This window comes from Hippopotamus amphibius, chromosome 1, assembly GCF_030028045.1.
Source record: "Hippopotamus amphibius kiboko isolate mHipAmp2 chromosome 1, mHipAmp2.hap2, whole genome shotgun sequence".
In the NCBI taxonomy this organism is placed as follows: Eukaryota; Metazoa; Chordata; class Mammalia; order Artiodactyla; family Hippopotamidae; genus Hippopotamus; species Hippopotamus amphibius.
This window is the reverse complement of record NC_080186.1, coordinates 165,049,579-165,075,606: the sequence shown is the minus strand read 5'-3', so window position 1 is coordinate 165,075,606 and position 26,028 is coordinate 165,049,579. Positions and strand designations below refer to the sequence as shown.

Here is a 26,028-nt window from a genome sequence, read left to right as displayed (position 1 = left end):
AACACTTCCCTGGTGGGGCTGTCATGAAGATTGTCACTGTGGCAGTGAGGATAGAGCAGCGGGTGAGCCCTTCCTGTCCTGAAGAACACACATGTTGGTGTGTGGGGAGGCAGATGAGTGACTTGTCCCAGGTTCCCAGGCTCGCCCCTGGAAGAGCCAAGCTAGAAGGATCCAGGCTGTTGACCTGGGTCAAAGTCTCCTTCCCTGCCCACAGCTGCCTCACTGCAGGGGAGAGGAGCCAGCCACTTGCTACTTGGTGGCAGTAGAGCTGGGGTCAGGCTCCTGACACAGCTGGTGCATTTAAAGTTCATCTGCTGTGATATGACCAGGGTTTTCTAATCAGGGCTCAGCTCTCCATAAACCAGCTAGAGCGCTATAAGAGAATAAATTTGCATTGTTTTAAGCCACTAAATGTATCATAATTTGTTACAGCAATGACTGGAAACCTATGCAGGGAATCAGCTTTCTCCATCTGGGAAGTGGGGATAGTACCCATGCCTCATAGCGTTTGTGGGATTCTGTGAGATAAGTTCCATAAGATGCCCAGTGTTTCCCCCAAGTATGCAGTTGGTGCATACTAAATGCTAGCTCCTGTTGCAGTCGGAGGCACTGGAGGCTCGAGCTGTGCTGCTGGCCTTGGCGGCAGCTTCCCCAAGTGCTAGCAAACCTTTGCTCTGGTCTAGACCCAGGGTGAAGTGTGCCCTAGGCTCTTCTGTGGCCTTACCCAGACCTCTGCCTGTCTGTGATGCCCCCAGTCATCAGAGCCAGCCTCCATTAGAGGATGCTATGGTTTCCCCCTCCAGCCCCTCGGTCAGCCACGCAACGGGCTGAGTGCCAGGGCCACGCTCGGCTCCAGAGAGGAGAGGTAAATACAAGATGACCCTGCCCCAGAGGGGGAGCCCAAATAAACCCTAAGTAAGCAGATAAACAGATCACATCATTCCAATATTTAAGCTCAGTCCCAAAAGATGAGCAGAAGCTGGAGAAATAGCCTTCCAGGGGAGGAACGCAGGTGGAATGTTCTGGAAGCGGGAAAAAACCTGATGCTCCAGGAATATGCCGTGTGGCAGACACTACGAGGGTGGAGGAAATGACATGGGGGTGGTGAGAGGCACAGGAAGAGGGTGCTCACCCAGGAGCTCCTGGGTGCTGGTTAAGGGTGGAATTTATTCTGAGTTTGGTGGGAGGCCGCGGGAGAGCTTGAAACAGCAGTGACACCATTCATTGCTGTTTGGAAAAGATTAGTCTGACTGTTGTGTAGGCAAAGGAGTGCATTTGGGGGACAGGGAGGGAGGAGGCTAGCGAGTGAGAGATGATTCAGCCCATCATCGTGGTGAGAGATGCAGGGGTTCTGGAGGTGAGAAGAGCAGGTTGCTCCCGGGAGTAATTAGAAGGGCAGAGGGACGGACAGCAGATGGGCCAGAGCCACAGGTTAGCTTTTTGTACTCAAGATGTAGCAGAATCATATGTCCCCACACAGCATTGTTTTTGCACAACAAACGGGCCTTTGTTCTTGTTTCAGACCAAGGGGACTCCTGCTGCATTTAGCAAGGTGCGAATGGGACATGCAGGGAGGCGGTGCAGGTAGAGGACAGAGGACCAGTCAGGCTGGGACTGAAGTCCAGGCCTCCTTCCTGATGGGGTCACTGGGGCAGGGCCTTCCCCTCTCTGGGCCTCAGTGCTGGGAGCTCAGCTTCATCATGGGGTGGTGGGGATGTGACCTGTCTCTGCCTGGTCCTCAGGCCCTTGCCTCTCTCCACAGGCTCGTCTGCAGGCCGGCACTGGCTATGGGAGCACCCTCAGCTGCATCCGCACTGTGTACAGCAGGGAGAGTGTAAGTGCTCGGGGGGGCGGGGTGCCAAGCCCGGAGGACCAAGGTCACAGCCCTCGTCTGCATGCCCGGCAGGAGGCCTGTCCATTACACTCATCACCTTTGGCTCAGTTTTCTCTGTTCATCTCACACCACTCCTCAAATATTGTGTGTTACCTAAACTTAACCCTGCCCCCAAGTGTGATGTTATTGTGTTACCTCTGGAGAAATTCGGAGGCATTTAGAACCATAGTGTGGAAAATTCCTGCAAAAACAGGCTGACCTGTCAGGTTTTAAAAACCAAATGAGTGGCAGGTAAACCATGTGTTCACAGGCTCCCTTTATCCCAGCGTTGGGTGGGGCGGGCAGGGCAGGGAGGGTGGCGGAGGGAGGGCAGGCTCTTCTGATCCCAGACACCCAGAACCGGCTTGTACACAGGTCACCCCAGACCAGGCGACCCAGGGGTTTTCTCTGCAAAGGGGAAAGTCTGAATAACGTTTTGTAGAAGAAGCATCAGGTACCCTTCTTGAGAATGAGTATGTGCTTTTGGAAGACTTTCCAAGGCTCCTCCTTGGAGAATTTAAAATAAATTTTAAACTTAGGATGAAGTGACCTGTGGCAGCCTTAGGCTTTTCCTTGAGTCACTGGAAATGTGGCCCCATTATTGACTGCTGTCCGCACCAGGCTGCATCCAAGGAAGTGCCCTGGAGCTCAGGAGCCTCCTGCCTGCACCTGGAGTTTCTCCTCCTCAGACGGACTATATCTTGTGTCCGGGTGTTGTTCTGACTCCCTTGATCATCTACTTTAAAATCAGGGCGAGCGCTGTAAACCCAGCTCTAGCTGCTCCAAGGTCATGTTGTCCGATTCCTCCATCCCCTGAGTGGCAGCTGTTGGTCCTTCTTTTTGGCACACGTTCCCTGCAGTGTCTGTGAGCCAGCGCCTCAGCGCCAGGGTTTCTGTGGGGACTGCGGGTGTTCCTCTGAGACACAGCAGCTCAGAGCTGGGTGATGTCCCAAGTTATCTGAGGGACCTTGTTTTAGAGGAGGAGCCTGAAGCATGGTGCGTGCGTGTGTGCGTGTTGTATGCACGTGCGTGTGTAGATGCTCGTGTGAGGAGGGGTCCTGCCACTTGCAAGTAGGGTGCACGCATGCAGGTCAGAGTGAGTGGGTTTGAGCACAGCCTAGAGTTGGTACAGTGGCTTCCCAGTGCTTTTTCATCTTTGGTGCCATGTGTGCTGCACTGACTCCTCCCAGGGCCTGTGGAATTTTCCAGTTTCAGGGGAGCATCTGTGGTGTTTGCTGAGAGTACAGTGTGTATGCACAGAAGCCTCTTCATGCTGCTCCTCCAGGGACTCAACCTCCGGCTGTCTTCCGATAGAGGCCCATGCTCAGGGGCACTCAGCTGCACGCTGGCCCAGGCACCCCTGGGGGCATGTGGGACCCTTCGTACTCCATCACCACAGGCTTAGTGCGTTATATTTTAATTGCCTGCCAGTTTGTCTGTCTGGGTCCTCCTCTCCTCCCCCCACACCCCCCAGACTGTGAGTTCAGTGAGGGCGGAGAGTGTTTCTTTCTTGTTGTCCTCCAGGGCCTGGCACATGCCCAGAGAATGCTTTTGTTGGAGTGGCCCATGAGGGAGGAGTGTGTGGCGGTTGGCAAGCCCACTACCCACTGGGGCTCCATGGGCTGCCCTTGGCCACAGCCCAAGAACACTGCCACTCCAGCAACAAATGCAGGTTCTGCCCAACACACCACGGCTCGAGAAGCAAAACTTCTCACAGAAGCCGGTTCCTCCTCAGGGCAAGGATGCTCTCACCCTCCCCTGTCTCTCCTCTCACATCAGCATGCTCTCTTATTCTTTCCACCAATGTCCTGGTTTGCTTTTCCTATGGTGTCTCCCCCGCCAGCTCGCAGGCTCCAGGAGGGCAAGGTCTGTGCCAAGGGCAGCACAGGCCCTCGTACTTCCTCCCCCTGGGTCTCCCCACAGGTGTTTGGCTTCTTCAAGGGCATGTCCTTCCCCCTCGCCAGCATCGCCGTCTACAACTCAGTGGTGTTCGGGGTCTTCAGCAACACACAGAGGTTCCTCAGCCACCACCGGTGCCGGGAGCCCGAGGCCAGCCCACCCCGCGTGCTGTCTGACCTGCTCCTGGCCAGCATGGTGGCCGGCGTGGTCTCTGTCGGGCTGGGCGCGCCCGTGGACCTCATCAAGATCCGACTGCAGATGCAAACACAGCCATTTCAGGAAGGTAAGGGGCCAGGGGAGGTGGCCTGGTGACTGGGCACCTCTGACCCTTTCCTGGCTTCCCAGGTGTGGGATTTGGTTAATATCCTTTTTAGGGAGAAGGATTTTATCTATAGTGGTAACTCTCATTAGTCAAGGATTTAGGATTGTGGGCGGTGTACTTCTCCCTGCTGTTCCCTGAAACTCTTCCCTGAAACGAGAGGGCATGGCGTCAACATGCTGGGCTGAAGCAGGGAGGACCCTGAGGGAGAAATACCAGGATTCTGGGCATCCTTCTTCCTCCTGGACTCGACCCAACCCCAGGACACAGGTCCAGCGTTACCTGGGCCCAGCTTGCCTAGACATTGACTTAGGCCCTGACTCAGGCACAGGGAAAGGAGCAGCCAGCCTCAGCTGGGCTTTCTGGGGAAAATAGCCTCACGTGCGTTCTCCTAATTCGTCTTCAGAACAATTCTCTGAGGCACGTGCTGTGATTGTTTTCATTTTACAGATGAGAAAACTGAGGCTCCCAGAGGTTAAGATACTTATTCAAGGACACACAGTCAATGACTGGCCAGTCAGAACCAACTACATAATTTGCAGCCCCTGGCATCAAATAAAAGTGCGGAATCTCTTGATCACAAATTAGTAAGAATTTTAAAAAGGCAACAGCAGAGCATTAAGTCAAGTGAGGGACCCCATGTGACAACCCAGGTCTCAGTCTCACACCTGCCCCCCACACGCCAGGGAGTGCAACCGGGGAGGCCTTGAGCTGGACTGGCTGCAGGGCCATGAAGTGGGCCTGCCCCGCCTCGCCCTTGATGTTCCATTAGAGCTTCATTTCTTATGTGCTACGTAACTACTCCTGTACCAGGAGCTGGAGCTGTCATCTCCTCCCTGCTGGGAAAGAGGTTTCTGCCTCTTCTCCTGGGAGCAGTTGTATTAAAGAAGGATAGGAAGAGCGGGAAGGCACTTGCTGTGCAGAGTGGAAAGTGCCGTCTCCAGAAGAAGGGGGAGCTGGGGTCTTAGACGAATTTCAATCCTTGGGTTTGGTCCTTGGCTCTCATTTTACTCTGTCTCCTTAGGGAAGATACTATCCCTTCCTGGAGCTCAGTCCCCTCTTCTGTATAATGGAAGGACTGCATCCCCGGTCCTTCCTGTCATCTCACATGTATACCTGACAGATCTTGTGGATAAGATCTCTCTCCTTGGCAGCCTTCTGAACAGCCTCCACAGGAGCCCTCTGCCCACAGAGGCGGGGGGGAGAGGGGGGGTCAGCTGTGCCACGTGGCTGAAACCCCAAAAGCTCACTCAGGAGCATCCTGGCCCAGTACCTCTCCAGCCCCCAGTTCAGGCTCCTCGATTCAGCCTGCACTCCCTGTTCAGCCAGGGCGGTGTCCAGGGCTGCACATGCTCTAAGCACGGTGCTGATGCTCCTCACAGGGTCCCTGCTACCCAAGAACATGGGTCACACCTGCTGGGTGCTCCGTGCCCCAGGGCCCATGGTCACTGTCAGCATGCGGGGAGATGCAGGGCAACAAAAGGGCTGGCTCACCCAGAGGGTCACAGAGCACACCCCATGGGGGCCCCTGGGGAGATACAGGGCAGGAGGGTCCTCACCTCCATCCACCTGACATACTGAGTTGTGTCTTGGTACAGTTCTGTTTGACCGAAGGGTCACACCCCTGAGAAGAGTTTAAAGCTTGCTGATCTGGTCCTATCCCAGAGGCAAAAGCAAAGATGCAGAGAATTCAGGGCATCGTGAACAGGCCTAGAACCCAGGAGTCCTGGCCCTCAGGCTGGTTTTTTGCACTATCCTGTCTACTTCTGAATAGTCTAGGGTGCAGAGGAAATCTCTCCATAAACCTTAAAGCTCTCTGGGGTCCAGATGTTGGAAGAGCCTCAGTGATGGGGCTCCTCAGCTCCTGGGGGCGGCCCCACCTCCTTCATGACCAGGGCGCCTCGTCCCTGGTAGGCATGCACGTGTGTGTGTGAGGGGGCCCTCAGCCAGCCTGAACACCAAGCGGGGTGTTTCTCAAGAAATGCCGGGACATTTGCAGGCAAGTTAAATGATGAACTTTCTTGACAGTGTTTGTTTCCATCCTCTCTTCTGCCCTCCCCCACCTACACTTTCCCTGCAGAGGGTTCTAGAATGGTGGCTGACATGGCAGGCCAAGGCCTGAGCTACAGGGGTCCTGAGGCCAGACCAGAAGCCTCCGGAGACTGGAGGAAGGAGAGGAGCAGCTGCAGAATAGCCAGACCCAAAAAAGTCCCCAGTGCTGGGTCTGTGGGAGCCTCACTGTTAGGGAGCTGAGCAGCCTCCGTTAGCAGCTGCCAGGTGCTAAGTGCCCATCGGGTCCTGACGCTGTGTTAAGTGCTGTGTGTGCATCACTTATTTAATAACCACCTGGCAGTGTGAGGTCATGAGGGTCAGCCCTGTTCATTTACCCAACACACAAGGGTTATGTACCCGCTGTGGGCCAGGCTCAGGGCTAGTGCTGGGGACACAGCAGTGACCAAAAGACTCTGTCCCTCTTGTAGTGCTCTGTCCAGCAGGTGGGCAGACAGGAATTGGGCCACTCCGAACAGGATGGGAGGGAGGGAGTAGAATGGGCTCTCAGCCAGGCTGGGGGTCAGGAAGGGCTCTGGGGCAGGTGGTGGGAGCAGTGGAAGGAGAGCCTGGAGGTCAGGACTGTGCACCTGGTCAGGGCAGTACTGAGGGCCACCCATGCCTGCTCGCCTGGGCCGTGGGAGCCTGGGGCACAGCCCACCTGGGCGTGGCTCTCTAGAACTGCCCATCTGGGAAGTCAGGACCCTTCTGGGGCCTTGTTTCCTGGATAAAACCTCTGAGCAGGGAGACTATGGGGACCAGTGTGCCCTCCCTGTCCTTTTCCACTGTGGGAGGCACTGACAGCATCTCAGAGGGGAGGCAGTTCCCTGACCCTACTCCTGTATGGGACCATGGCCTCAGGTTGTAAGTTCATCCGTGGTGCCAGAAGGGGACCAGTTCTAAGTAAACCCCTTGAGCCAGCAACAGAAAATGATAATGTGTTTGTTCTGTCCTTCCCAGTATGCCAGGAAGCTGACTCTTGGGAAGCTCAGGAAAGGCTCTTAATAAGAGACCAAGGGAGGCCCTGCACACAGATTTTTCTCAGCCCTGCAAAGCTGGAAGTCATTAGCACCTGGTCCCAGGGGCTTAGCTGGCAGTGCAAACGCAAAATGGTTGACCCATGTGGGTGGAGGGCAGGTAGAAACCAAGACTGGAGGGTCCACCTCCGCTGTGCTCCTAGAGCCTCTGATGTGGACTAAGCCAGAACAGTCAGCCGTGGGGGCTGAGGAGCCAGTACTTACTCAGCTCTTACCATGTGCCAGGCACTGTGCAAGGAACTTAGTGTTTAAGCTAGACCTTTACAAAGGGGAGACTGAGGCACAGAGAGTCTCCCTTGCCTGCCTGAGGTCACTGCCCCAGTGGGAGGCGGAGTTGGCATGTGGTGCTAGGCAGCTGACTCAGAGCCCGCAGGTGCTGCTTCTGCTTCTGCCCCAGGGTTTTGGAGAAGCTGAGGCTACAACAACTTTAGTAGCATCTAGGTCTTTGCCCAAAATCATCATGTTCAAAACCAGCTGCAAACTTTAAGGAAGGAAAGGGGACTTGGAGCACATCCCCACAATGCCATTGTTCAGGTAGTGGGTGTAGCTCGTGGGCTCCAAGGGATGAGTCTGAATTCTGTGGCTTTGGGCTGCTCTGCATGGTTCACGCTTCCTTACCTACCCCCACCCCCGACATGCGTGGAGAAAGGGCTTTGGCGACGACGGGTGCCGGGCAGGATCAGCTATTGGGGCTGAAGTAGGAGAGGCAGACAGCGGGTCACCAGGCAGTACTTTCTGCCAGGAATCTCTCCAGAAAATGAGGAAGGATGTGGCTTTCTTTTGCTTGTTCCTTGGGAACCCTCTAGGCCAGAGGTAGAACTCAAAGACTCACTGGGAGCAGGGAGGTAATATAAGTGAGCACAGGTGACTGGAAAATGTACCCTTCTGCACTTTTTGGACACCCATAGCCCTCCGAACCTGTGTTACAGAGCATACTTGACTTTCTGTATCACTCTGCTGTTAGAAACACAGCAGTTCAAGCACATAAGTCCACCTCGGTGCCAGGGAGGCAGTCAGGAGCGGTGGGAACGGTTGCAAGCCGCCCAGATCCTGTCTAAGGGGGTGGCTTCGACTCTGCTCCAGCTGACTGTTGTCATGTGGCCTGGGTCTTTCGCTTTTTTAAGAGAAGGCAGAAAGCTAGATTTTCCCAGGGTTTTTCAATTGGAAATTGTCAGATAATTCAATTAAAAACAAAACCAGACACAAATCAATGTAACACCATGCAGCCCAAAGCATTGTGTGGACTGGACAGTGTGGGGCTGTAGTTGGCTGCAAGCTTGTGGTCTCTGCTCTGAGTCAGGCCTGCTCTGCATGGTAACTGTGCTGAGATGGGTAATTTTAGGCTGCCTTGTGCAGGGCTTGTGGGATTGCTCATGGCTTGCAGCTTTACCCCAGAATTGCCAGCCCACTTCTTGGGTGGTGACAATTGGCTGTGCGAGACTAAGCCACATACTGGAGGGCAGGTGCCAGAGGCCTCTGGCTTCCCTGCTTTGGGGCATGTGTCAGGTGAACGGAGGCCGTGTCGAGGTGAGAACTCAGCTCATCTGGTTGGAGACGTGCTAATATAAAGCCACTGAGTTTGCCCAGATTGTCTGAATGTGGAGGGAGAAATTGCCCATCCACCCAAATACAATCACTGTTAGTATGTTAATGTGTTTCTTTTCCTTTTCTATATGCATAGATTAAATGTCTTAAGAGGTTGTACTCATGTGATATAGACATATCCTGTTCTTAACTCAATGTATAACAGAAATATTTTCCATGTTACTAAAATAGTATTATAAAATTAAAATAGATGGATATTTAAAATAGAGGTACAATATTCCATCAACTACACACACATACACACACACACACACACGCAGATTTTGAGAGGGATGATAATGTATGGTAAGAATTCAGCTTCTGGAATTAGACTACGTGCTTCTAATCTTACCTCTGCCTGTTGTTGCCAAGCCTCAGTTTACTCATCTGCATAACAGGCATAACAAGAGCAGCTCCCTCATAGCTAGGATGGGATGGGATAATGTGTCACACATCAACATCTTAGCAAAATGTCCGGTAAATTGAAAACATGAAATAAATGTTAGCTGTGCAATTAAACTTATTTAGAAGTCTTCCTACAAATGAATTTAGGCTGTTTACAGTTTTTCCTCTTTTAAAAATAGTGATGTGACCAGCAAATTTTTCCATAAAGAGTTGCCTTCATTGACAGTCCTCTCCCTGAATGTGTGGGCTCTTTGATTTGTGAGTGGGTTGAAGATTTTGGTCATTTTTAAGATTTTTGGTACATATTGTGAAATTTGTTGTACAGAAAGGTTTTTACCAAATTACATCAGCAGTTGCCGAAGCTTAAAGAGAATGTCTGTTTGGTGCTGCCTACCAGTGCATGCTAACTGGCAGTCATCCTCATGAAAACTCTTCCAACCCTCCTGGGGCCTCTGTCACTCGGCCTGAATTCATTCAGATCTGGCCTTGACAGTGAGGTGCTGTTTTCAAGTTATCATCATGCTTCACACAGGCATGAGCCTCGCTAGGCACCCTGCTGGGCCCGAGCTGGCATTCAGGGCTGAGGTCCCTCTGCTGCCTGGGCCAAGTCACATCCTTGAGCACGATGGCCAGTGACACTCACTCCTCCCCGTCTGGGAGCTTTCAGGTCTGTGTTTTCATTAAGAGCCTAATTAATGTGCAGATCACAAAGCCCTCAACACCACAGGAGGCCAGAGTTTGGGGGATGGGAGGAGGGCTCAACATTAACTCTGTGCTGACCATCATAGTAATTTCACCAGGCCCGGCTGGAGGCAAAGGGCTGAGTGTTATACTTGATGGCATTCACTCTTTGATCCATTCATTCACTAGTACTTCCCGAGCCCCTGCTCTGTGCCAAGCAGAGTAGGTAAACTAGGTATCAGACACACATAGCTCCTGTCTTCATGGAGCACTCAGTCTGGTGGGGAATCAGGTGTGCACCAGAATGAGAAGGGCCCCTGGAAGGCTCTGGAACCTCAGAATCTGGCTCTGCAGACCACGAAGCCTCCAGAGAGGATGTGGCTGTTGATTGGCTGTTTTGAATACAGACTAGGATTTAGAGGTGGGGACATGAGGAGGGAGAGGTGTTTCAGAATAAGGAACGATGTAAGGAAAAAGTCAGTGGCAGGAAAGGCAAGCATGTGGTGGGATGAGGGGGGAGGGGTGGAAGATGCAGGGTCAGCTGTGAAGAGCTTGGGGTTTTAGCTGAGTATGGGTTTCCACGCTATTCTGCAGGCAGTGGAGTGCCTTGGACACCAGCATGACCTGACCAAAGCTGTGTGGTAGGAAGTGAACCTGGCCTTCAGAAGGGATGGAAGTGGTGGGAACAGTAGAGGTGAGGAGGCTGATTTGGAGGCTGCTGCCACAGACCAGGCAAGAGGCTGGGCATGCCTGACCCGGGGCTGTGGGCTTTGGCAGTGGAAGGGAGCGGCAAATGGAAGAGGCATCAATGATGTAGAACCAACAGGCCACGCAGGAGAGGGGAAAGGGGTTGAAAATGACGCAGGATTTCAAAGTTCGTTGGCAATGAGGTAGGTGGTACCTCCCACGCAGGGAATTAAACAGCAGATGAAGTGTGTGAGACAGAGCTTAGCGTGGAGTCGGTGAGCACACATGCTCGTTGCTGCTGCTGCTGGTTTGGACCCTGGCTGGGGAGGTAGGCATGAGTGAGAACGTGGGGACTTGGCCTTGGTTCCTGTTGAGGGAAGGACTGCGGCTGGAATGTCAGGGCTAGAGGTGTGACAGACATAGAAGTGACAGCTGAAGTCATGGTATTAGATGCAAATGCCAAGGCGAGCTGCAAAAACGAATAGAGTGGACGTCAATGAGAAAACGCCACAAAGGAGTTTGGGAGGGAGCTACACTGACGCTGATAGCTGTAATTAACAGATGTTGCACCCCAACCACATGCTCTGTGCTAACACAAATCCCGTGATTAAATCACCATAGCAACTCTATGGAATAGGCACCATCAATTCTCCATTTGACAGGTGGGGAGACTGAGGCTGGGCTGTTCCACATTCTGGAAACACAGTCCTGAGAGACTCGTGTCACCAACGTGGGGAAGGAGAGGGATGAGGGAAGAGTTGCTGAAGTCAGGGGGACAGTGGGGATGGAGACCAATGGGTAGGGAAGGAAAAAGAGTTTCTTTTCCAAGCTGGGAGGGGAGAAGGAAAGAGACAATTCAGAGAGAATTTTGAGGCAAGAGGAAGGAAGCTGAGGAAGCCTGACTCTACCATATTTAAGATAATCTGATGGAATGAAGGGGACCAAGTGTGGCCAGAATTTGAGGAGAAGGTCCTAATATCTGGACATGCGGAGAGGAGACACGGTGGACTGGATAGTAACAGCAGGAGCACCAGCTGAGGGGTGATCTGGGCAAATAAGATCATCAACCACACACCTGAACACAAAGCCCAACTGAGCTCAGGAATCTGCATGATGATGAAATGGGGTGAAACCATTTCTCCCTGGGTTTTCAGAAATGTCTGGCTGAGAAGGTCAACAACTGTGCCTCGGAGGCCCTGACTACATCAGTTTGTCTCTTTAGCAACATAGTTTTATTGCTCCCTTAAAGATGTGTGGCTGCCAAGAAGCATGCTTATCTCCAGGCATGTTAGCCTTCTGATACAGTGGACTTTCTAAGAATTTCCCAGTTCAGGGCAGGAATTATTGATGTAAAGAAATACATGTTGCTCCATTCAGTTCCTAAAGAAGGAAGCCTGTGGGAAGGTGGGAACTCTTGGAGTGTGGTAAGGGACCCAAAAACCTGGAGACTAGCCAGGACCATACAGTCAGGGCCTTCTTCTCAAGTAGGCTGTGTGCCAGTAGGAACTGAGGGCTGGAGCAATGGCAGCCCAAAAGTGGAGGGAGGAGGTTTTGTGAAGAGGCCAGGCAAATAGCCAAGCTGTTCAAGAGGCGTCCTTGAGTTCTGGACAGTGTGACTGAATCTTTTTCAAACTGTGGTCCCACATAGCTCGCCAAGATTAGTGAAGGTGTACACAACATAACTCACCATTGTGTAAGTTACATACAGTGAGGCCATATCCATTTGTTCTTTCCATCAATTGACAAAGGCAAATATTGTCCTGATTTCTATTTTTTTATTTTATTTTATTTTTTGGCTGCATTGGGTCTTCGTTGCTGCACACAGGCTTTCTCTAGTTGTGGTGAGTGGGAGCTACTCTTTGTTGCAGTGCACGGGCTTCTCATTGTGGTGGCTTCTCTTACTGCAGAGCACCGGATCTAGGCACGTGGGCTTCAGTAGTTGCAGCACACGGACTCAGTGGTTGTGGCACACGGGCCCTAGAGTGCACAGGCTTCAGTAGTCATGGAGTGCAAGCTCAGTAGTTGTGGCACACGGGCTTAGTTGCTCTGTAGCATGTGGGATCTTCCTGGACCAGGGATCAAACCCATGTCCTCTGCATTGGCAGGAGGATTTTTTTTTTTTATAATTTTATTTATTTATTTACTATTTTTTGGGGGGTACACCAAGTTCAATCATCTGTTTTTATACACCTATCCCCATATTCCCTCCCTCCCTCGACTCCCCCCCCCACCCTCCCTCGAGTCTCCCCCACCCTCCCCGTCCCAGTCCTCTAAGGCATCTTCCATCCTCGAGTTGAACTCCCTTTGTTATACAACAACTTCCCACTGGCTATCTATTTTACAGTTGGTAGTATATATACGTCTGTGCTACTCTCTCGCTTCATCTCAGCTTCCGCTTCACCCCCCGCCCCCCCCAAACCTCGAGTTCTCCAGTCCATTCTCTGCATCTGCGTGCTTGTTCTTGTCACTGAGTTCATCGGTACCATTTTTAGATTCCGTATATGTGAGTTAGCATACAATATTTGTCCTTCTCTTTCTGACTTACTTCACTCTGTATGACAGACTCTAGGTCTATCCACCTCATTACATATAGCTCCATCTCATCCCTTTTTATAGCTGAGTAATATTCCATTGTGTATATATGCCACATCTTCTGTATCCATTCATTTGTTGATGGGCATTTAGGTTGCTTCCATGTCCTGGCTATTGTAAATAGTGCTGCAATAAACATTATGGTACAAGTTTCTTTTGGGATTATGGTTTTCTTTGGGTATATGCCCAGGAGTGGGATTACTGGATCATAGGGTAGTTCTATTTGTAGCTTTTTAAGGAACCTCCAAATTGTTTTCCATAGTGGCTGTACCAACTTACATTCCCACCAACAGTGCAGGAGAGTTCGCTTTTCTCCACACCCTCTCCAACATTTGTTGCTTCCAGATTTTGTGATGATGGCCATTCTGATCTGTGTGAGGTAATACCTCATTGTGGCTTTGACTTGCATTTCTCTGATGATTAGTGATGTGGAGCATCTTTTCATGTGTTTGTTGGCCATCTGTATGTCTTCTTTGGATAAATGTCTATTTAGGTCTTCTGCCCATTTGTGGATTGGGTTATTTGCTTTTTTGGTATTAAGTTGCATGAGCTGCTTGTATATTTTGGAGGTTAATCCTTTGTCCGTTGTTTCATAGGCAACTATTTTTTCCCATTCTAAGGGTTGCCTTTTAGTCTTGTTTATGGTTTCTTTGGCTGTGCATAAGCTTTTAAGTTTCATTAGGTCCCATTTGTTTCTTCTTGATTTTATTTCCATGATTCTAGGAGGTGGGTAAAAAAGGATCTTGCTTTGATGTATGTCATGGAGTGTTCTACTTATGTTTTTCTCTAGGAGTTTTGTAGTGTCTGGCCTTCCATTTAGGTCTTGAATCCATTTTGAGTTTATTTTTGTGTATGGTGTTAGGAAGTGTTCTAATTTCATTCTTTGACGTGTAGCTGTCCAATTTTCCCAGCACCACTTATTGAAGAGGCTGTCTTTTTTCCATTGTATATTCTTGCCTCCTTTGTCAAAGATAAGCTGCCCATATGTGCTTGGGTTTACCTCTGAGTTCTCTATTCTGTTCCATTGATCTTCCTTTCTGTTTTTGTGCCAGTACCATACTGTCTTGATCACTGTGGCCTTGTAGTATAGTTTGAAGTCAGGAAGCCTAATTCCACCAACTCCATCTTTCCTTCTCAAGATTGCTTTGGCTGTTCGGGGTCTTCTGCATTTCCATACAAATTGTAAGATTTCTTGTTCTAGTTCTGTGAAAAATGCCATTGGTAATTTGATCGGGATTGCATTGAATCTGTAATTTGCTTTGGGTAGGACAGTCATTTTCACGATGTTGATTCTTCCAATCCAGGAACATGGTATGTCCCTCCATCTGTTTGTGTCATCTTTGATTTCTTTCATTAATGTCTTACAGTTTTCTACATACAGGTCTTTTGCCTCCTTAAGCAGGTTTATTCCTAGGTATTTTATTCTTTTTGTTGCAATGGTGAATGGGAGAGTTCTCTTAATTTCTCTTTCTGCTCTTCCATTGTTAGTGTATAGGAATGCAAGAGATTTCTGTGCATTAATTTTGTATGCTGCTACTTTACTAAACTCATCAATTAGTGCTAGCAGTTTTCTGTTAGAGTCTTTAGGGTTTTCTATATATAATATCATGTCATCTGCAAAGAGTGACAATTTTACTTCTTCTTTTCCAATTTGGATTCTTTTTATTTCTTTTTCTTCTCTGATTGCTGTGGCTAAAACTTCCAAATCTATGTTGAATAATAATGGTGAGAGTGGACACCCTTGTGTTGTTCCTGTTCTGAGAGGGAATTCTTTCAGTTTTTCCCCATTGAGAACAATGTTGGCTTTTGGTTTCTCATATATGGCTTTTATTATGTTGAGGTAATTTCCTTCTATGCCCATTTTCTGGAGAGCTTTTATCATAAATGGATGTTGAACTTTGTCAAAAGCTTTTCCTGCATCTGTTGAGATGATCATATGGTTTTTATCCTTTAATTTGTTGATATGATTTATCACATTGATTGATTTGCATATATTGAAGAATCCTTGCATCCCAGGGATAAACCCCACTTGATCATGGTGTATGATTTTTTTAATGTGCTATTGGATTCTGTTAGCTAGTATTTTGTTGAGGATTTTTGCATCTATATTCATCAGTGATATTGGTCTGTAGTTTTCTTTTTTTGTGACATCTTTGCCTGGTTTTGGTATCAGGGTGATGGTGGCCTCGTAGAATGAATTTGGCAGTGTTCCTCCTTCTGCTATATTTTGGAAGACTTTGAGAAGGATAGGTGTTAGCTCTTCTCTAAATGTTTGATAGAATTCGCCCGTGAATCCATCTGGCCCTGAGCTTTTGTTTGTTGGGAGATTTTTAATCACTGCCTCAATTTCCGTACTTGTGATTGGTCTGTTCATGGTTTCTATTTCTTCCTGGTTCAGTCTTGGAAGATTGTATTTTTCTAAGAATGTATCCATTTCTTCCAGGTTATCCAATTTATTGGCATATAGTTGCTTGTAGTAGTCTCTCATGATGTTTTGTATTTCTGAGGTGTCCGTTGTTACTTCTCCTTTTTCATTTCTAATTCTGTTGATTTGCATCTTCTCCCTTTTTTTCTTGATGAGTCTGGCTAATGGTTTATCAATGTTGTTAATCTTCTCAAAGAACCAGCTTTTAGTTTTATTAATTTTTGCTATTGCTTCCTTCCTTTCTTTTTCACTTATTTCTGCTCTGATCTTTATGATTTCTTTCCTTCTGCTCACTTTGGGGTTTCTTTGTTCTTCTTTTTCTAATTGTTTTAGGTGTAAGGTTAGGTTGTTTATTCGATCAATTTCTTGTTTCTTGAGGTAGGACTGTATTGCTATAAACTTCCCTCTTAGAATTGCTTTTGCTGCGTCCCATAGGTTTTGGGTTGTTGTGTTTTCGTTGTCATTTGTTTCTAGATATTTTTTGATTTCCTCTTTGATTTCTTTAGTGACTTCTTGGTTGTTTAATAGTGAATTGTTTAGCCTCCATGTGTTTGTATTTTTTGCAGTTTTTTTCCTGTAATTGATATCTAGTCTTATGGCGTTGTGGTCTGAGAAGATGCTTGATGTGATTTCAGTTTTCTTGAATTTGCCGAGGTTTGATTTGTGACCCAAGATGTGATCTATCCTGGAAAATGTTCCGTGTGCACTTGAGAAGAAAGTGTATTCTGTTGTTTTTGGATGGAATGTCCTATAAATATCAGTTAAGTCGAGATGGTCTAATGTGTCATTTAAAGCTTGTGTGTCTTTATTTATTTTCTGTTTGGATGATCTGTCCATTGATGTAAGTGGGGTGTTCAAGTCTCCCACTATTATTGTGTTACTGTCAATGTCCCCTTTTATAGCTGTTAGCATTTGCCTTATGTATTGAGGTGCTCCTATGTTGGGGGCATAGATATTTACCATTGTGATATGTTCTTCTTGAATGGATCCCTTGATCATTATGTAGTGTCCTTCCTTGTCTCTTGTAATAGTCTTTACTTTCAAGTCTAATTTGTCTGATATGAGTATTGCTACTCCAGCTTTCTTTTGACTTCCATTTGCATGGAATATCTTTTTCCATCCCTTCACTTTCAGTCTATCTGTATCCCTTGGTCTGAAGTGGGTTTCTTGTAAGCAGCATATAGAAGGGTCTTGTTTTTGTATCCATTCAGCCAGTCTGTGTCTTTTGGTTGGAGCATTTAATCCATTTACATTTAAGGTGATTATTGACATGTGTGTTCCAATTACCATTTTCTTAATTGTTTTTGGTTTGTATTTGTAGGTGTTTTCCTTTTCTTGTGTTTCCTACTTAGAGAAGTTCCTTTAGCACTTGTTGTAAGGCTGGTTTGGTGGTGCTGAATTCTCTTAACTTTTGCTTGTCTGGAAAGTTTTTGATTTCTTCATCAAATCTGAATGAGATTCTTGTTGGGTAGAGTATTCTTGGCTGTAGGTTTCTCTCTTTCAGGACTTTCAGTATATCCTGCCATTTCCTTCTGGCCTGCAGAGTTTCTGTAGAAAGGTCAGCTGTTATCCTTATTGGTTTTCCCTTATATGTTATTTGTTGCTTTTCTCTTGCTGCTTTTAATATTTTTTCTTTGTGTTTAATTGTTGTTAGTTTGATTAATATGTGCCTTGGTGTATTTCTCCTTGGGTTAATTCTGTATGGGACTCTCTGTGCTTCTTGGACTTGGTGAATTATTTCCTTTCCCATGTTGGGGAAGTTTTCCACTATAACCTCTTCAAATATTTTCTCAGACCCTTTCTTGTTTTCTTCTTCTTCTGGGATGCCTATAATTTGAATGTTGGTACGCTTAATGTTATCACTGAGGTCTCTGAGACTGTCTTCTATTCTTTTCATTCTTTTTTCTTTTTCCTGCTCTGTGGCAGTTATTTCCCCCATTCTATCTTCCAGCTCACTTATTCATTCTTCTGCCTCAGTCATTCTGCTGGTTATAGCATCTAGAGTATTTTTAATTTCAGTTATTTTGTTATCCATTGCTATTTGTTTTTCTGAGTTCTTATGAACTGTTTCTTGCACTTTATTTTGTTATCGAGATTTTGTATCATTTTTACTATCATTACTCTGAATTCTTTTTCAGGCATTTTTCCTATATCCTCCTCATTTATTTGGTCTTGTGGGTTTTTTTCCTGCTCCTTTGCCTGCATGGTGTTTCTTTGTTTCCTCATGGTTGTCCAAACTTTTGGGGTTGTTTGTCCTGACGATAGAGGTGTTTATAGAAGACTGTCCAAGCCTCAGACTAATGTCTAAGTGTTGGATTAAACAAATACTAAGTCTAGGAAACACATACATGTATAAGGCACACAATTATTGAATCCATTAGGACATAAGGCTCTGGAAAAACCTGACTGAACCCCAGTATGCTATCAGTTATTCAAAGAGAAACCCAACAGAAATTGACAACTGAAACAGAACAAATCAGAGACAAAAGCAAAAGCAAACAAACAAACAAATAACACCTTACACATACAAACACTAATCCAGGGAGATTTTGTAAGCTAGGATCAAATATAGAAAAGAGCTAGAGTACCACCAGACAGAATGGAGATTCTCAGAATGAAATTAGAGAATTGTACTAAGAACTAAGATAAAGACAAAAACCTAATATTAAATACCAAGGCAGTGCGTCATCTGGAGAATAGAGCAAGGAGTCTGAGCAGATCAATAGTGTTGCTTATAAGTATGTTAAGATAAAATAAACTAAAAATGGATGGAAGAAAGGGGAACAGAAGAGTGGAAATATGCAAATAAAAAGAAAAGAATAGAAATGTATAAAAGATAGGGATGAAAGGAAAGTATGAGAGATATATTGTCCGTAGTACCAAAAACTTAGCTAGAAATAGAAGTATAAAAAGGCAAAAAAATAAAAATAGAATAAAAATAGCATTAAAAAATGTTATAAAACTTGTAGATCCCTTAGGACTAAGATCATAATTAATAAAGGAAAAAAAAAATCCAGAACTGATCCCAGAATGGACCAGTTCAATAGGATTGATACTAATATTTCTGTTTCCTTGGAGTCTCAGCTGTAAGTGTCATTCTACTCACCTTGGGTTTTTTTGCATTATTCTGTGACCAGCAGAGCTTCCTTTATTGTTTGTCTGTAAGCATCGGTGTGTGGGGAGGGAGAGGGTACAATAGTGGCTCCATCCCCTGGGAATGAGTGAGCAGTGGTGCACTGTTGTTTCAGTCGGGCTTGGAAGTGCCTATTGCAGAGGGATGCTGGTGGCTCAGGTGTAAACAGAAAGTCTCAGAGTTGGGCCTCTCTCAGGGTTTTTTTTTTTTTTCTCTTCTCGGCAGCCTCCCTGTTGCCCACCTTCCAAGGGGTTTTAATTTAGCCCCGCCCGAGTGCCTGAGGGTACTTGTTATCCCTGAGCACCTTAGGTGGCCCACAGGGTGTCTCTCCACTGCCTGTTGCAGGCACTTAAAGAGGGAGAGAGGCTATGCGCGCGGCTCCTCCCCCCTCCCCCCACCTGTGAGCCTGCAGCATCCAGCCGCCATCATGGCCGGGGGGCTCTAAGGGGCGGGCGCTCCTCACCGTGGACCTCTTCCCTCCTGTCCTCTCAGTCCGTCACCTTACTGGCAACAATGTTTCTCACCCTGAACCAGCTCTCTGGTTCTCACGCTCCCACTCCCGGACCCTCTGTTCAGCTGTGAATCGACGTCTCGGTCCGGGAATGCCGAGCTGCAGTGCAGACCCTCCGTGCGCCTCTCACTCCCTCCCGTCTGCTACAGCTCAGCCGCTTCACCTTCTTTGAGCCGTGGTAGATGCCTCCCTACCAGTTATGTCGGGATCCTTGCGGTCCTTTCTGGTGTCCGAGGTCGTCTGCTGGTGTTCAGTTGGTTCTCTGTGGGAATTATTGTGTCTTTTGGTGCATTCCCAATGCGTCTGTGGAGAGGGATGCATTCCACGTCCCTCTACTTCGCCGCCATCTTTTTTGCTCCTGTCCTCTTTTCAAAGGTAAGGAAACAATGGCAAGAAACGTGCCTGCCAAGGTCAGAAAATTGGTAAGCAGGGCGAGGATTTGGAATCAGGACAGTCTAGGTCCAAATTTCATACACTTTTTTACCATGCTGTGCACGAGTACACACACACACACACACACACACACACACACACACAGTGTGTTGGATTTTCCAGCCTCTGCTTCAAGAAGGAGCTTGGTATGGCTCAGCATATTTGATTCGAGGCATCGTGTAGTCACATCTGCTCAAAAAGACGTAGTGATGGTTGACCAAGAACCTCTAGGCAGTCCAAGGCAACATGTGCTTTATCACCTGGCTGGGATTTTCTCCAGTCTGGCTGCACGTGCTGGCAGGGGCTCCCTGTTGGAACTTCAGAATCCCTGTTTGCGCTGCCAAGGTGGTCAGAAGGTTCGGTAAAAATCAGTTGGTATTGTGAGTGGGAATTCTCAATGGGCTGGGTAGACTCCAGTGCCAGAGAATGGCCATTCTCTTGCCCCCAGGTCATTTGCCATCTTTTTGTCCTGTCTTTGCAGCCAACCTCAGTGTGAAGCCCAGGGTGGCAGCTCTTGGAGAGCAGCCAGCCTACCAGGGGCCTGTGCATTGCATCACAACCATCGTGCGGACTGAAGGCCTGACGGGGCTGTACCGGGGCGCCAGTGCCATGCTGCTGAGGGATGTGCCGGGCTACTGCCTCTACTTCATCCCCTATGTGTTCCTGAGTGACTGGATCACGCCTGAGGCCCACACAAGCCCTAGCCCCTGTGCTGTGTGGCTGGCGGGCGGCATGGCAGGTAAGGGCGACGTGGCTGATTCCTGCCCCTGTGCTGACCACTGCAGCGGGACAGCTGGGGAGCCTACTGTGCCCTTCTTGGCCCCCGGGGAAGGGCAGGGTCCATCCAGCCACTCATCCAACAATTCTTTGTTAAGTACCTGCTATGGCCAGACCTAGCCAGGCAGAGGAGGGGCTCGGAACAGGGAATGGTCCCCCCTCTTTCTCCCATCCCCTTCTCTCTGAGTCCCTGTTTGGGCACTTTCAGCTTTCAGTCGGAAGGTCTATTCTGAGCACTCATTCTGTGTCAGGTATCACTGAGCTTTGAAAAGAAAATCTGTGATCATGGTTCACCTTTTTTGAATACTGGCACCCTGTAAACCTGTTTAATGTGAGGAATTTCATTAGCCCCAGAAGGTAGTAATCAGTTTCCTCATTTTTCAGATGAGAAAACGCAGGTTCAGAGTGACCACCACAAGTTCACACAGATAATGCAGACAGTATAGCAGGGACTCTGCAGTCAGAAAGATCCAAGTTCAAATCCACACTTGGTCATTTTGTGACCATGGACTGGTTACTTAACCTCCCTACTCAGGAACCCACACTGCATCCCCATTTCACTTCGGGTAAAAGCCAATGACCTTGCAATGGTTTCAAGGCCACCAGCAATCCTGTTACCCTCCCGCACTCATTTTCTGCTACCATCCCCTTGCTTTGCTTTGCTCCATCCACACTGGTCTCTTTCTTACAACTTGACCATGCCCGGCTCTCTCCCCACTGGAAGGCCTTTGCACTTACCATTCCCACTGCTTGGATTTAGCAATACATAGGTCATCAGAGACTTTGACAAGACCCATTTTGATGAAGAGAAGGCTGTGAAAACCTAGTTGAAGTGGGATCAAGAGAGAATGAGTTGAAAGAAATTGGAGAACCCAGATACACACAACACTTTCGAGGGATTTGATTGTGCTATATTGGGGAAGAGAGAAACACAGCTATAGCCAGAGAGGGGTACGAAAGTTAAGGGAAGATTATTTCTTAAGAAGACTGATAACATGGTATGTTTGATGCTGACGGGAAAGATCCACTGGAGAGAAGAAAATTATCATTCCTCCTCCTCCCCTGCATCATAATCAGCTGTACTTGAAACTGAGGAAACACATAACAGAGCCCACATCTTAGTCACCAAACCCCAGTTGTTCCCCTTTCCTCCTTGTGCCTGAGGCCTGCCTGCGCCAGCTCCCAGTAAGTGCTCAGTAAGTACCTGTTGGCTGAGGGGGAAAACAGGCCCCAGCTGCTCTCATTGCTGGTGAGAGCAGATGTGTGTGGCCTGGCAGTCAAACCTGGGTTTGCAATACCCTCACCCGTGGGCTGAGAACAGGGGAGTGTGCCAGGGCAGCACCTGGGCTGACTCCAGGGAAAGCGGCCCCATTTATCCTGGCAGGAGGGAGGAGAGGTCCAGAGGGTTCCCAGAGGAGGCAGGGATGGGCAGGGGGCTGGGGACAGGCTAAGGCCTCTTTTGGGAGCCACTGGGCAGCAGTTACAAAACCTTGCAAACCAGCTGCCTTGGACTTTGGTATCAGTTTGTTTTTCTCTCCCCATCAAAGAATGTGCCAATTTCTGTATTTACACAATAACCTGGTGGTGTTTTCTTAGAGTCCTTTAAAGTCACAAAAATGCTCAAACCAGGGCATCTGAGCTTATCCAATGAAGATGACCCAGTGGCACATGGTCCTAAGGCTTCTATTCCACATCACTGGAAAAATTAAGAGCTTTTTAAAGACCTGCTCCTGCTCTTCTCTGCAATCCCTAGGCTGGCCCTTCCTTGGCAAGGAGCCTATCTGCAGTGTTTGTTTAGCATCTCTGTGTTCAGAGTAAATTCTGCCTCTGGGGAGCTGCCAGCCTTCAGCCTCAAGCCTCACCCTGGGCTCCCTCCCCTGTGCCTGGAAAGTACTGTAGGGCCTGTTCCTATTCCTCCAATAAAAGCTGTTAACAGGGGCTTCTGCTTAGGAAACACTAGCTATGGACCTGGCACTGTGCTAAATGCTTCACATGCATCCGTTTATTTGTCCTGAGAGCAACCCCATGAAGATAGGTACTGCTGGCCCATTTTACAGAAGACAAACCCAAGGCCTAGAGGTGGCAGGAGACTTCTGCAAAGTCCCACAGCAAGTGGTGAGGCAGGATCAGGGACGCTCTTCGTAGGTCCTGACCCTGAGCTCTTTCCACATCCCCAGCAGCTTATTAAGCCTCTGAATGGCGGAAATCTGCAGAGGGCCAGATCCCCTCCAGACCCCAACCAGCCAGCCCCTGATACCTGTTTGTTTCTTAACAGGAGCAATTTCTTGGGGGACAGCAACTCCTATGGATGTCATGAAGAGTCGACTGCAAGCTGATGGGGTTTACCTAAACAAATACAAAGGTGTCCTGGACTGTATCTCCCAGAGTTACCAGAAGGAAGGTCTTAAAGTAAGCCCCACAGCAGTCATGCAGGGTCAGTGTCAGTCCCTGGAAGGTAGGGTCAGACAGTTTGGGGTGGGGGGTGTGTAAGATTATAGAGAAGGAATTGGGAAACCGAGGTGCTGGCAGTTACCATTTATCAAGCACTAGTCTCATCCAGTCCTTGTCCCAGGCTGGAGGAGGAAGTGCATGTGCACCCAGCTGAGGACCAGTAACTGGGTCACACAGCTGGTATGTGGCAGAGCTGGGGTCTGGACCCACATCTGTGTTACCAAAGCTTGCCTCCTCATCCAGATAGGCTAGGAGCTCCTTCCTCACTCCCTGCTCAGTGCCTCAGCCTCATCCCTTCTCCAAGTGGAAAGTCCCAGAACCACCTCAGTCATCACATCTCGCAAATTCCAGTTCCCTGATCTGCCTTCTGCTTTCCACCCCACACCAGTCCAGACCCCATCACCTCTGGTCTCGGCTACTGAGGCAGCCTCCAGCCGGGCCTTGTCTCCCTTCTCCTGAACCCAAAGGGCTTATGCTAAACCCAAGCCTCTTCTTGCCTCTAAACCGTCTCAGATTGAAGATCAGGTTTCTACATCTAGGGTCCAGGGTTATAAACGAATTCATCCCCCCTGGTACCCTCATGCTTGCTCTTCCTCGAATGGGCCCCTGGCTTTCTTGGCATGCCTCTTAGAGTCTGCAGACTTGAGTTCAAAGCCCGGCCTGGCTACTTCGAACTGGGGGAGTCCAGGCAAGCTTCGCCTCTCTGGTCCTCAGTTTCTCCAATGATAATCACCCCTACCATGAACAGCAGAGATATTTGTAGGTTAAATTAAATTAAAAAGTGCTCAGTTTAATGCATAACACATAGAGAGCATTTAGAAAGAGTCAGCTGTTTATCATTAATTAGTGTTCATGTCGCTACTGACTTCTGGGCCTTATCTCATGTGGCTGCCTCATACCAAGCCCTCCAGTCTTTACTCGCTGCCACTCCAGCACGTCCAAACTTCTCATTTTTTTTGCTCGAGTGGAGTGCTGGAATTTCTTCTCTGGAAACCTGGACTTCCACAAAGACTCTCTCATCTGCGACTGCCCAAGCCAGTGTTCTCCAGGTGCTCCTGGACTACAGCCAAGAGTGGCTGGAGCCAGTTCACAGGCTGCTGCAGGTGTCAGTGCCAGTACTGAGGTCTGTCTGCCTAATAGCTGAGGCACAGGCGGGCAAGACTCCTCTTCGGCCCCTTGATGTGTAGTGCTGGATCCCACAACTCCCACAGAGGCACTTTTGTTCATGGATGGAAGCTGAATTTTTGTTGTTGAAGGGAGGACAAAATAAGGGATGTCTTGTGCTGCCACGATGCTGGTATCACTCTCCCCATGTATTTACCTTTTGTGAGACTTTTATTTCTTCATATAGCTTCAAGTTACTGTCTAGTGATATTTTATTTCAGCCTGCAGGACTCTCTTGAGCATTTCTTACAGGGTAAGTCTAGCGGTAATGAACTCCTTCAGCTTTTGTCTGGGAATGTCTTTATTTCTCCCTCACTCTTGAAGGATAGTTTTTCTGGATATAGAATCCTTTGTTGACAGTTTTTTTTGTTTTGTTTTAGCACTTTGGATATATTAGCCCATTGCCTCTGGCCTCTAAAGTTTCTGATGTGCAATCTTCTGAAAGTCTTACAGAGGATCCTTTGTACAAGAGTGAGTCAAAAATTATCTGCTCTCTGGCTGTAGGATTTATAGAAATTTTCATATAACCAGAATGCGGATAATTTTTGACCCACCCTCATATGTAATGAGTCACTTCTCTCTTGCTGCTTTCGAGATTCTCTCTTTGTCTTTCAGAAGTTTATTATAATATGTCTTGGTGTAGGTCTCTTTGAGTTCATCTTACTTGGAGTTCATTGAGTTTCTTTAGTGTTTATATTCATGTCTCCCATTAAGTTTAGAAGTTTTTGGCCATATTACTGCAAATATTCTCTTCCCCTATATCTCTCTGTCTTCTTCTTGGACTCTCACAATGAGTATATTGCTCTATTTGATAGTTTCCGCAAGTCCCTTAGGCTCTGTTCACTTTTCTTCGATGGGTAGGGGATGGGCTTTTTTCTTTCTGTCTCTCAGGCTGAATAATTCCTCTTGTCCTATCTTTAAGTTTGCTGATTCTCTCCTCTGCCTGCTCAAAGAAACCTTTGAGTCCTTCTAGTAAATTTTCATTTCAGGTATTCATTCAGTACTTTTCAGCTCCAAAATTTCTGTTTGGTTTCTTTCTGGGCTTTCTATTTCTTTATTGATATTTCTATTTTGTTCACACATCACTTTTTTTTTTTTTTGACTCTCTTCACATCTTTCTTTAGTTCTTCAAGCATCTTTAAGAAGGATATTTTAAAGTCTGTCAAGTAGATATGGTATCAGGTCTTTTTCAGGGACATTTTATTTTGATTTTTTTCTTTGAGTGGACCATACTTTCCTGTTTCTTATATGCCTTGTGATTTTTTTTAATTGAAAACTAGACATTGGAATCTAATAATGTGATAACTCTGGAAATTAGATTCTTCCTCTTCCTCGGGGTGTGGTGGGTTTTGTTATTGTTTTTGATTGTTGTAGGTGATCTCTGTGCCAAAGATCAACCCAAGGTGTAAACTTGAGGTTTTCTCAGTGTTTTTCTGAGCCTATGCCTTTCCTTAGGCATGCGCAGTCACTTTGTAATTTTCCCCATACATGCAGTTGCTTTTGAATGTCCTAGTCTTTAATATCTGACTCCCAAAAGAGAAAAAAGAGAAAAATGAAGGGAGAGGAAAGGGGCACCATCCCTTTAAATTCTCTGGAAGTCACTTCAGCCAGTGGAAGAGGGGCTTGCAAAATGGAGGGGGAAGTTAAACAAGAATAACTGCCCTCTTCTTTGCACCTCATGATCAGAAACAGCAATCAGTGACCAGAACACAGATGTCCAACATTTGGAGGACATGGTTCTCATTGCCCACCCTCCTTCCCACAAACTGTGTACAGGTTGCTCCAGGAACATGTGCATAGATGCCTGCCAAAGGGCTTGGGGTAGGGGATGGGTAGCTGCTACTATGCTAAAAGCTGACATTGACTAAAATTAACCAGTGCCTAAACCCTCCCCTGGAAGTTGGAAGCCTTCAGTTAACTCCAGAGTGCTAAAGTAGTTACATGGGACAAATTCTGTCTGTATAATAGTTGTCTAGGTGAGGAGACAGATTCCTTGTATTTTCTACTCT

The 26,028-nt window shown here is 47.7% G+C and overlaps 1 protein-coding gene across 4 annotated transcripts in view; it reads left to right on the top strand.

Annotated features, from left to right (window-relative positions):
• SLC25A48 (solute carrier family 25 member 48) overlaps window positions 1-26,028 on the top strand; it is a 42,231-nt gene that overhangs the window by 6,321 nt on the left and 9,882 nt on the right. For 2 of the 4 annotated variants that reach the window (XM_057748570.1, XM_057748588.1), the window contains 4 exons: window positions 1,763-1,834; window positions 3,797-4,055; window positions 20,109-20,366; window positions 22,680-22,813. In XM_057748570.1, coding sequence (XP_057604553.1) covers window positions 1,763-1,834; window positions 3,797-4,055; window positions 20,109-20,366; window positions 22,680-22,813 — 723 coding nt within the window. Of the gene's footprint in view, window positions 1-1,762; window positions 1,835-2,413; window positions 4,056-20,108; window positions 20,367-22,679; window positions 22,814-26,028 lie in introns of those variants that run through there. The other 2 variants (XM_057748579.1, XM_057748596.1) reach the window with 2 other exon arrangements.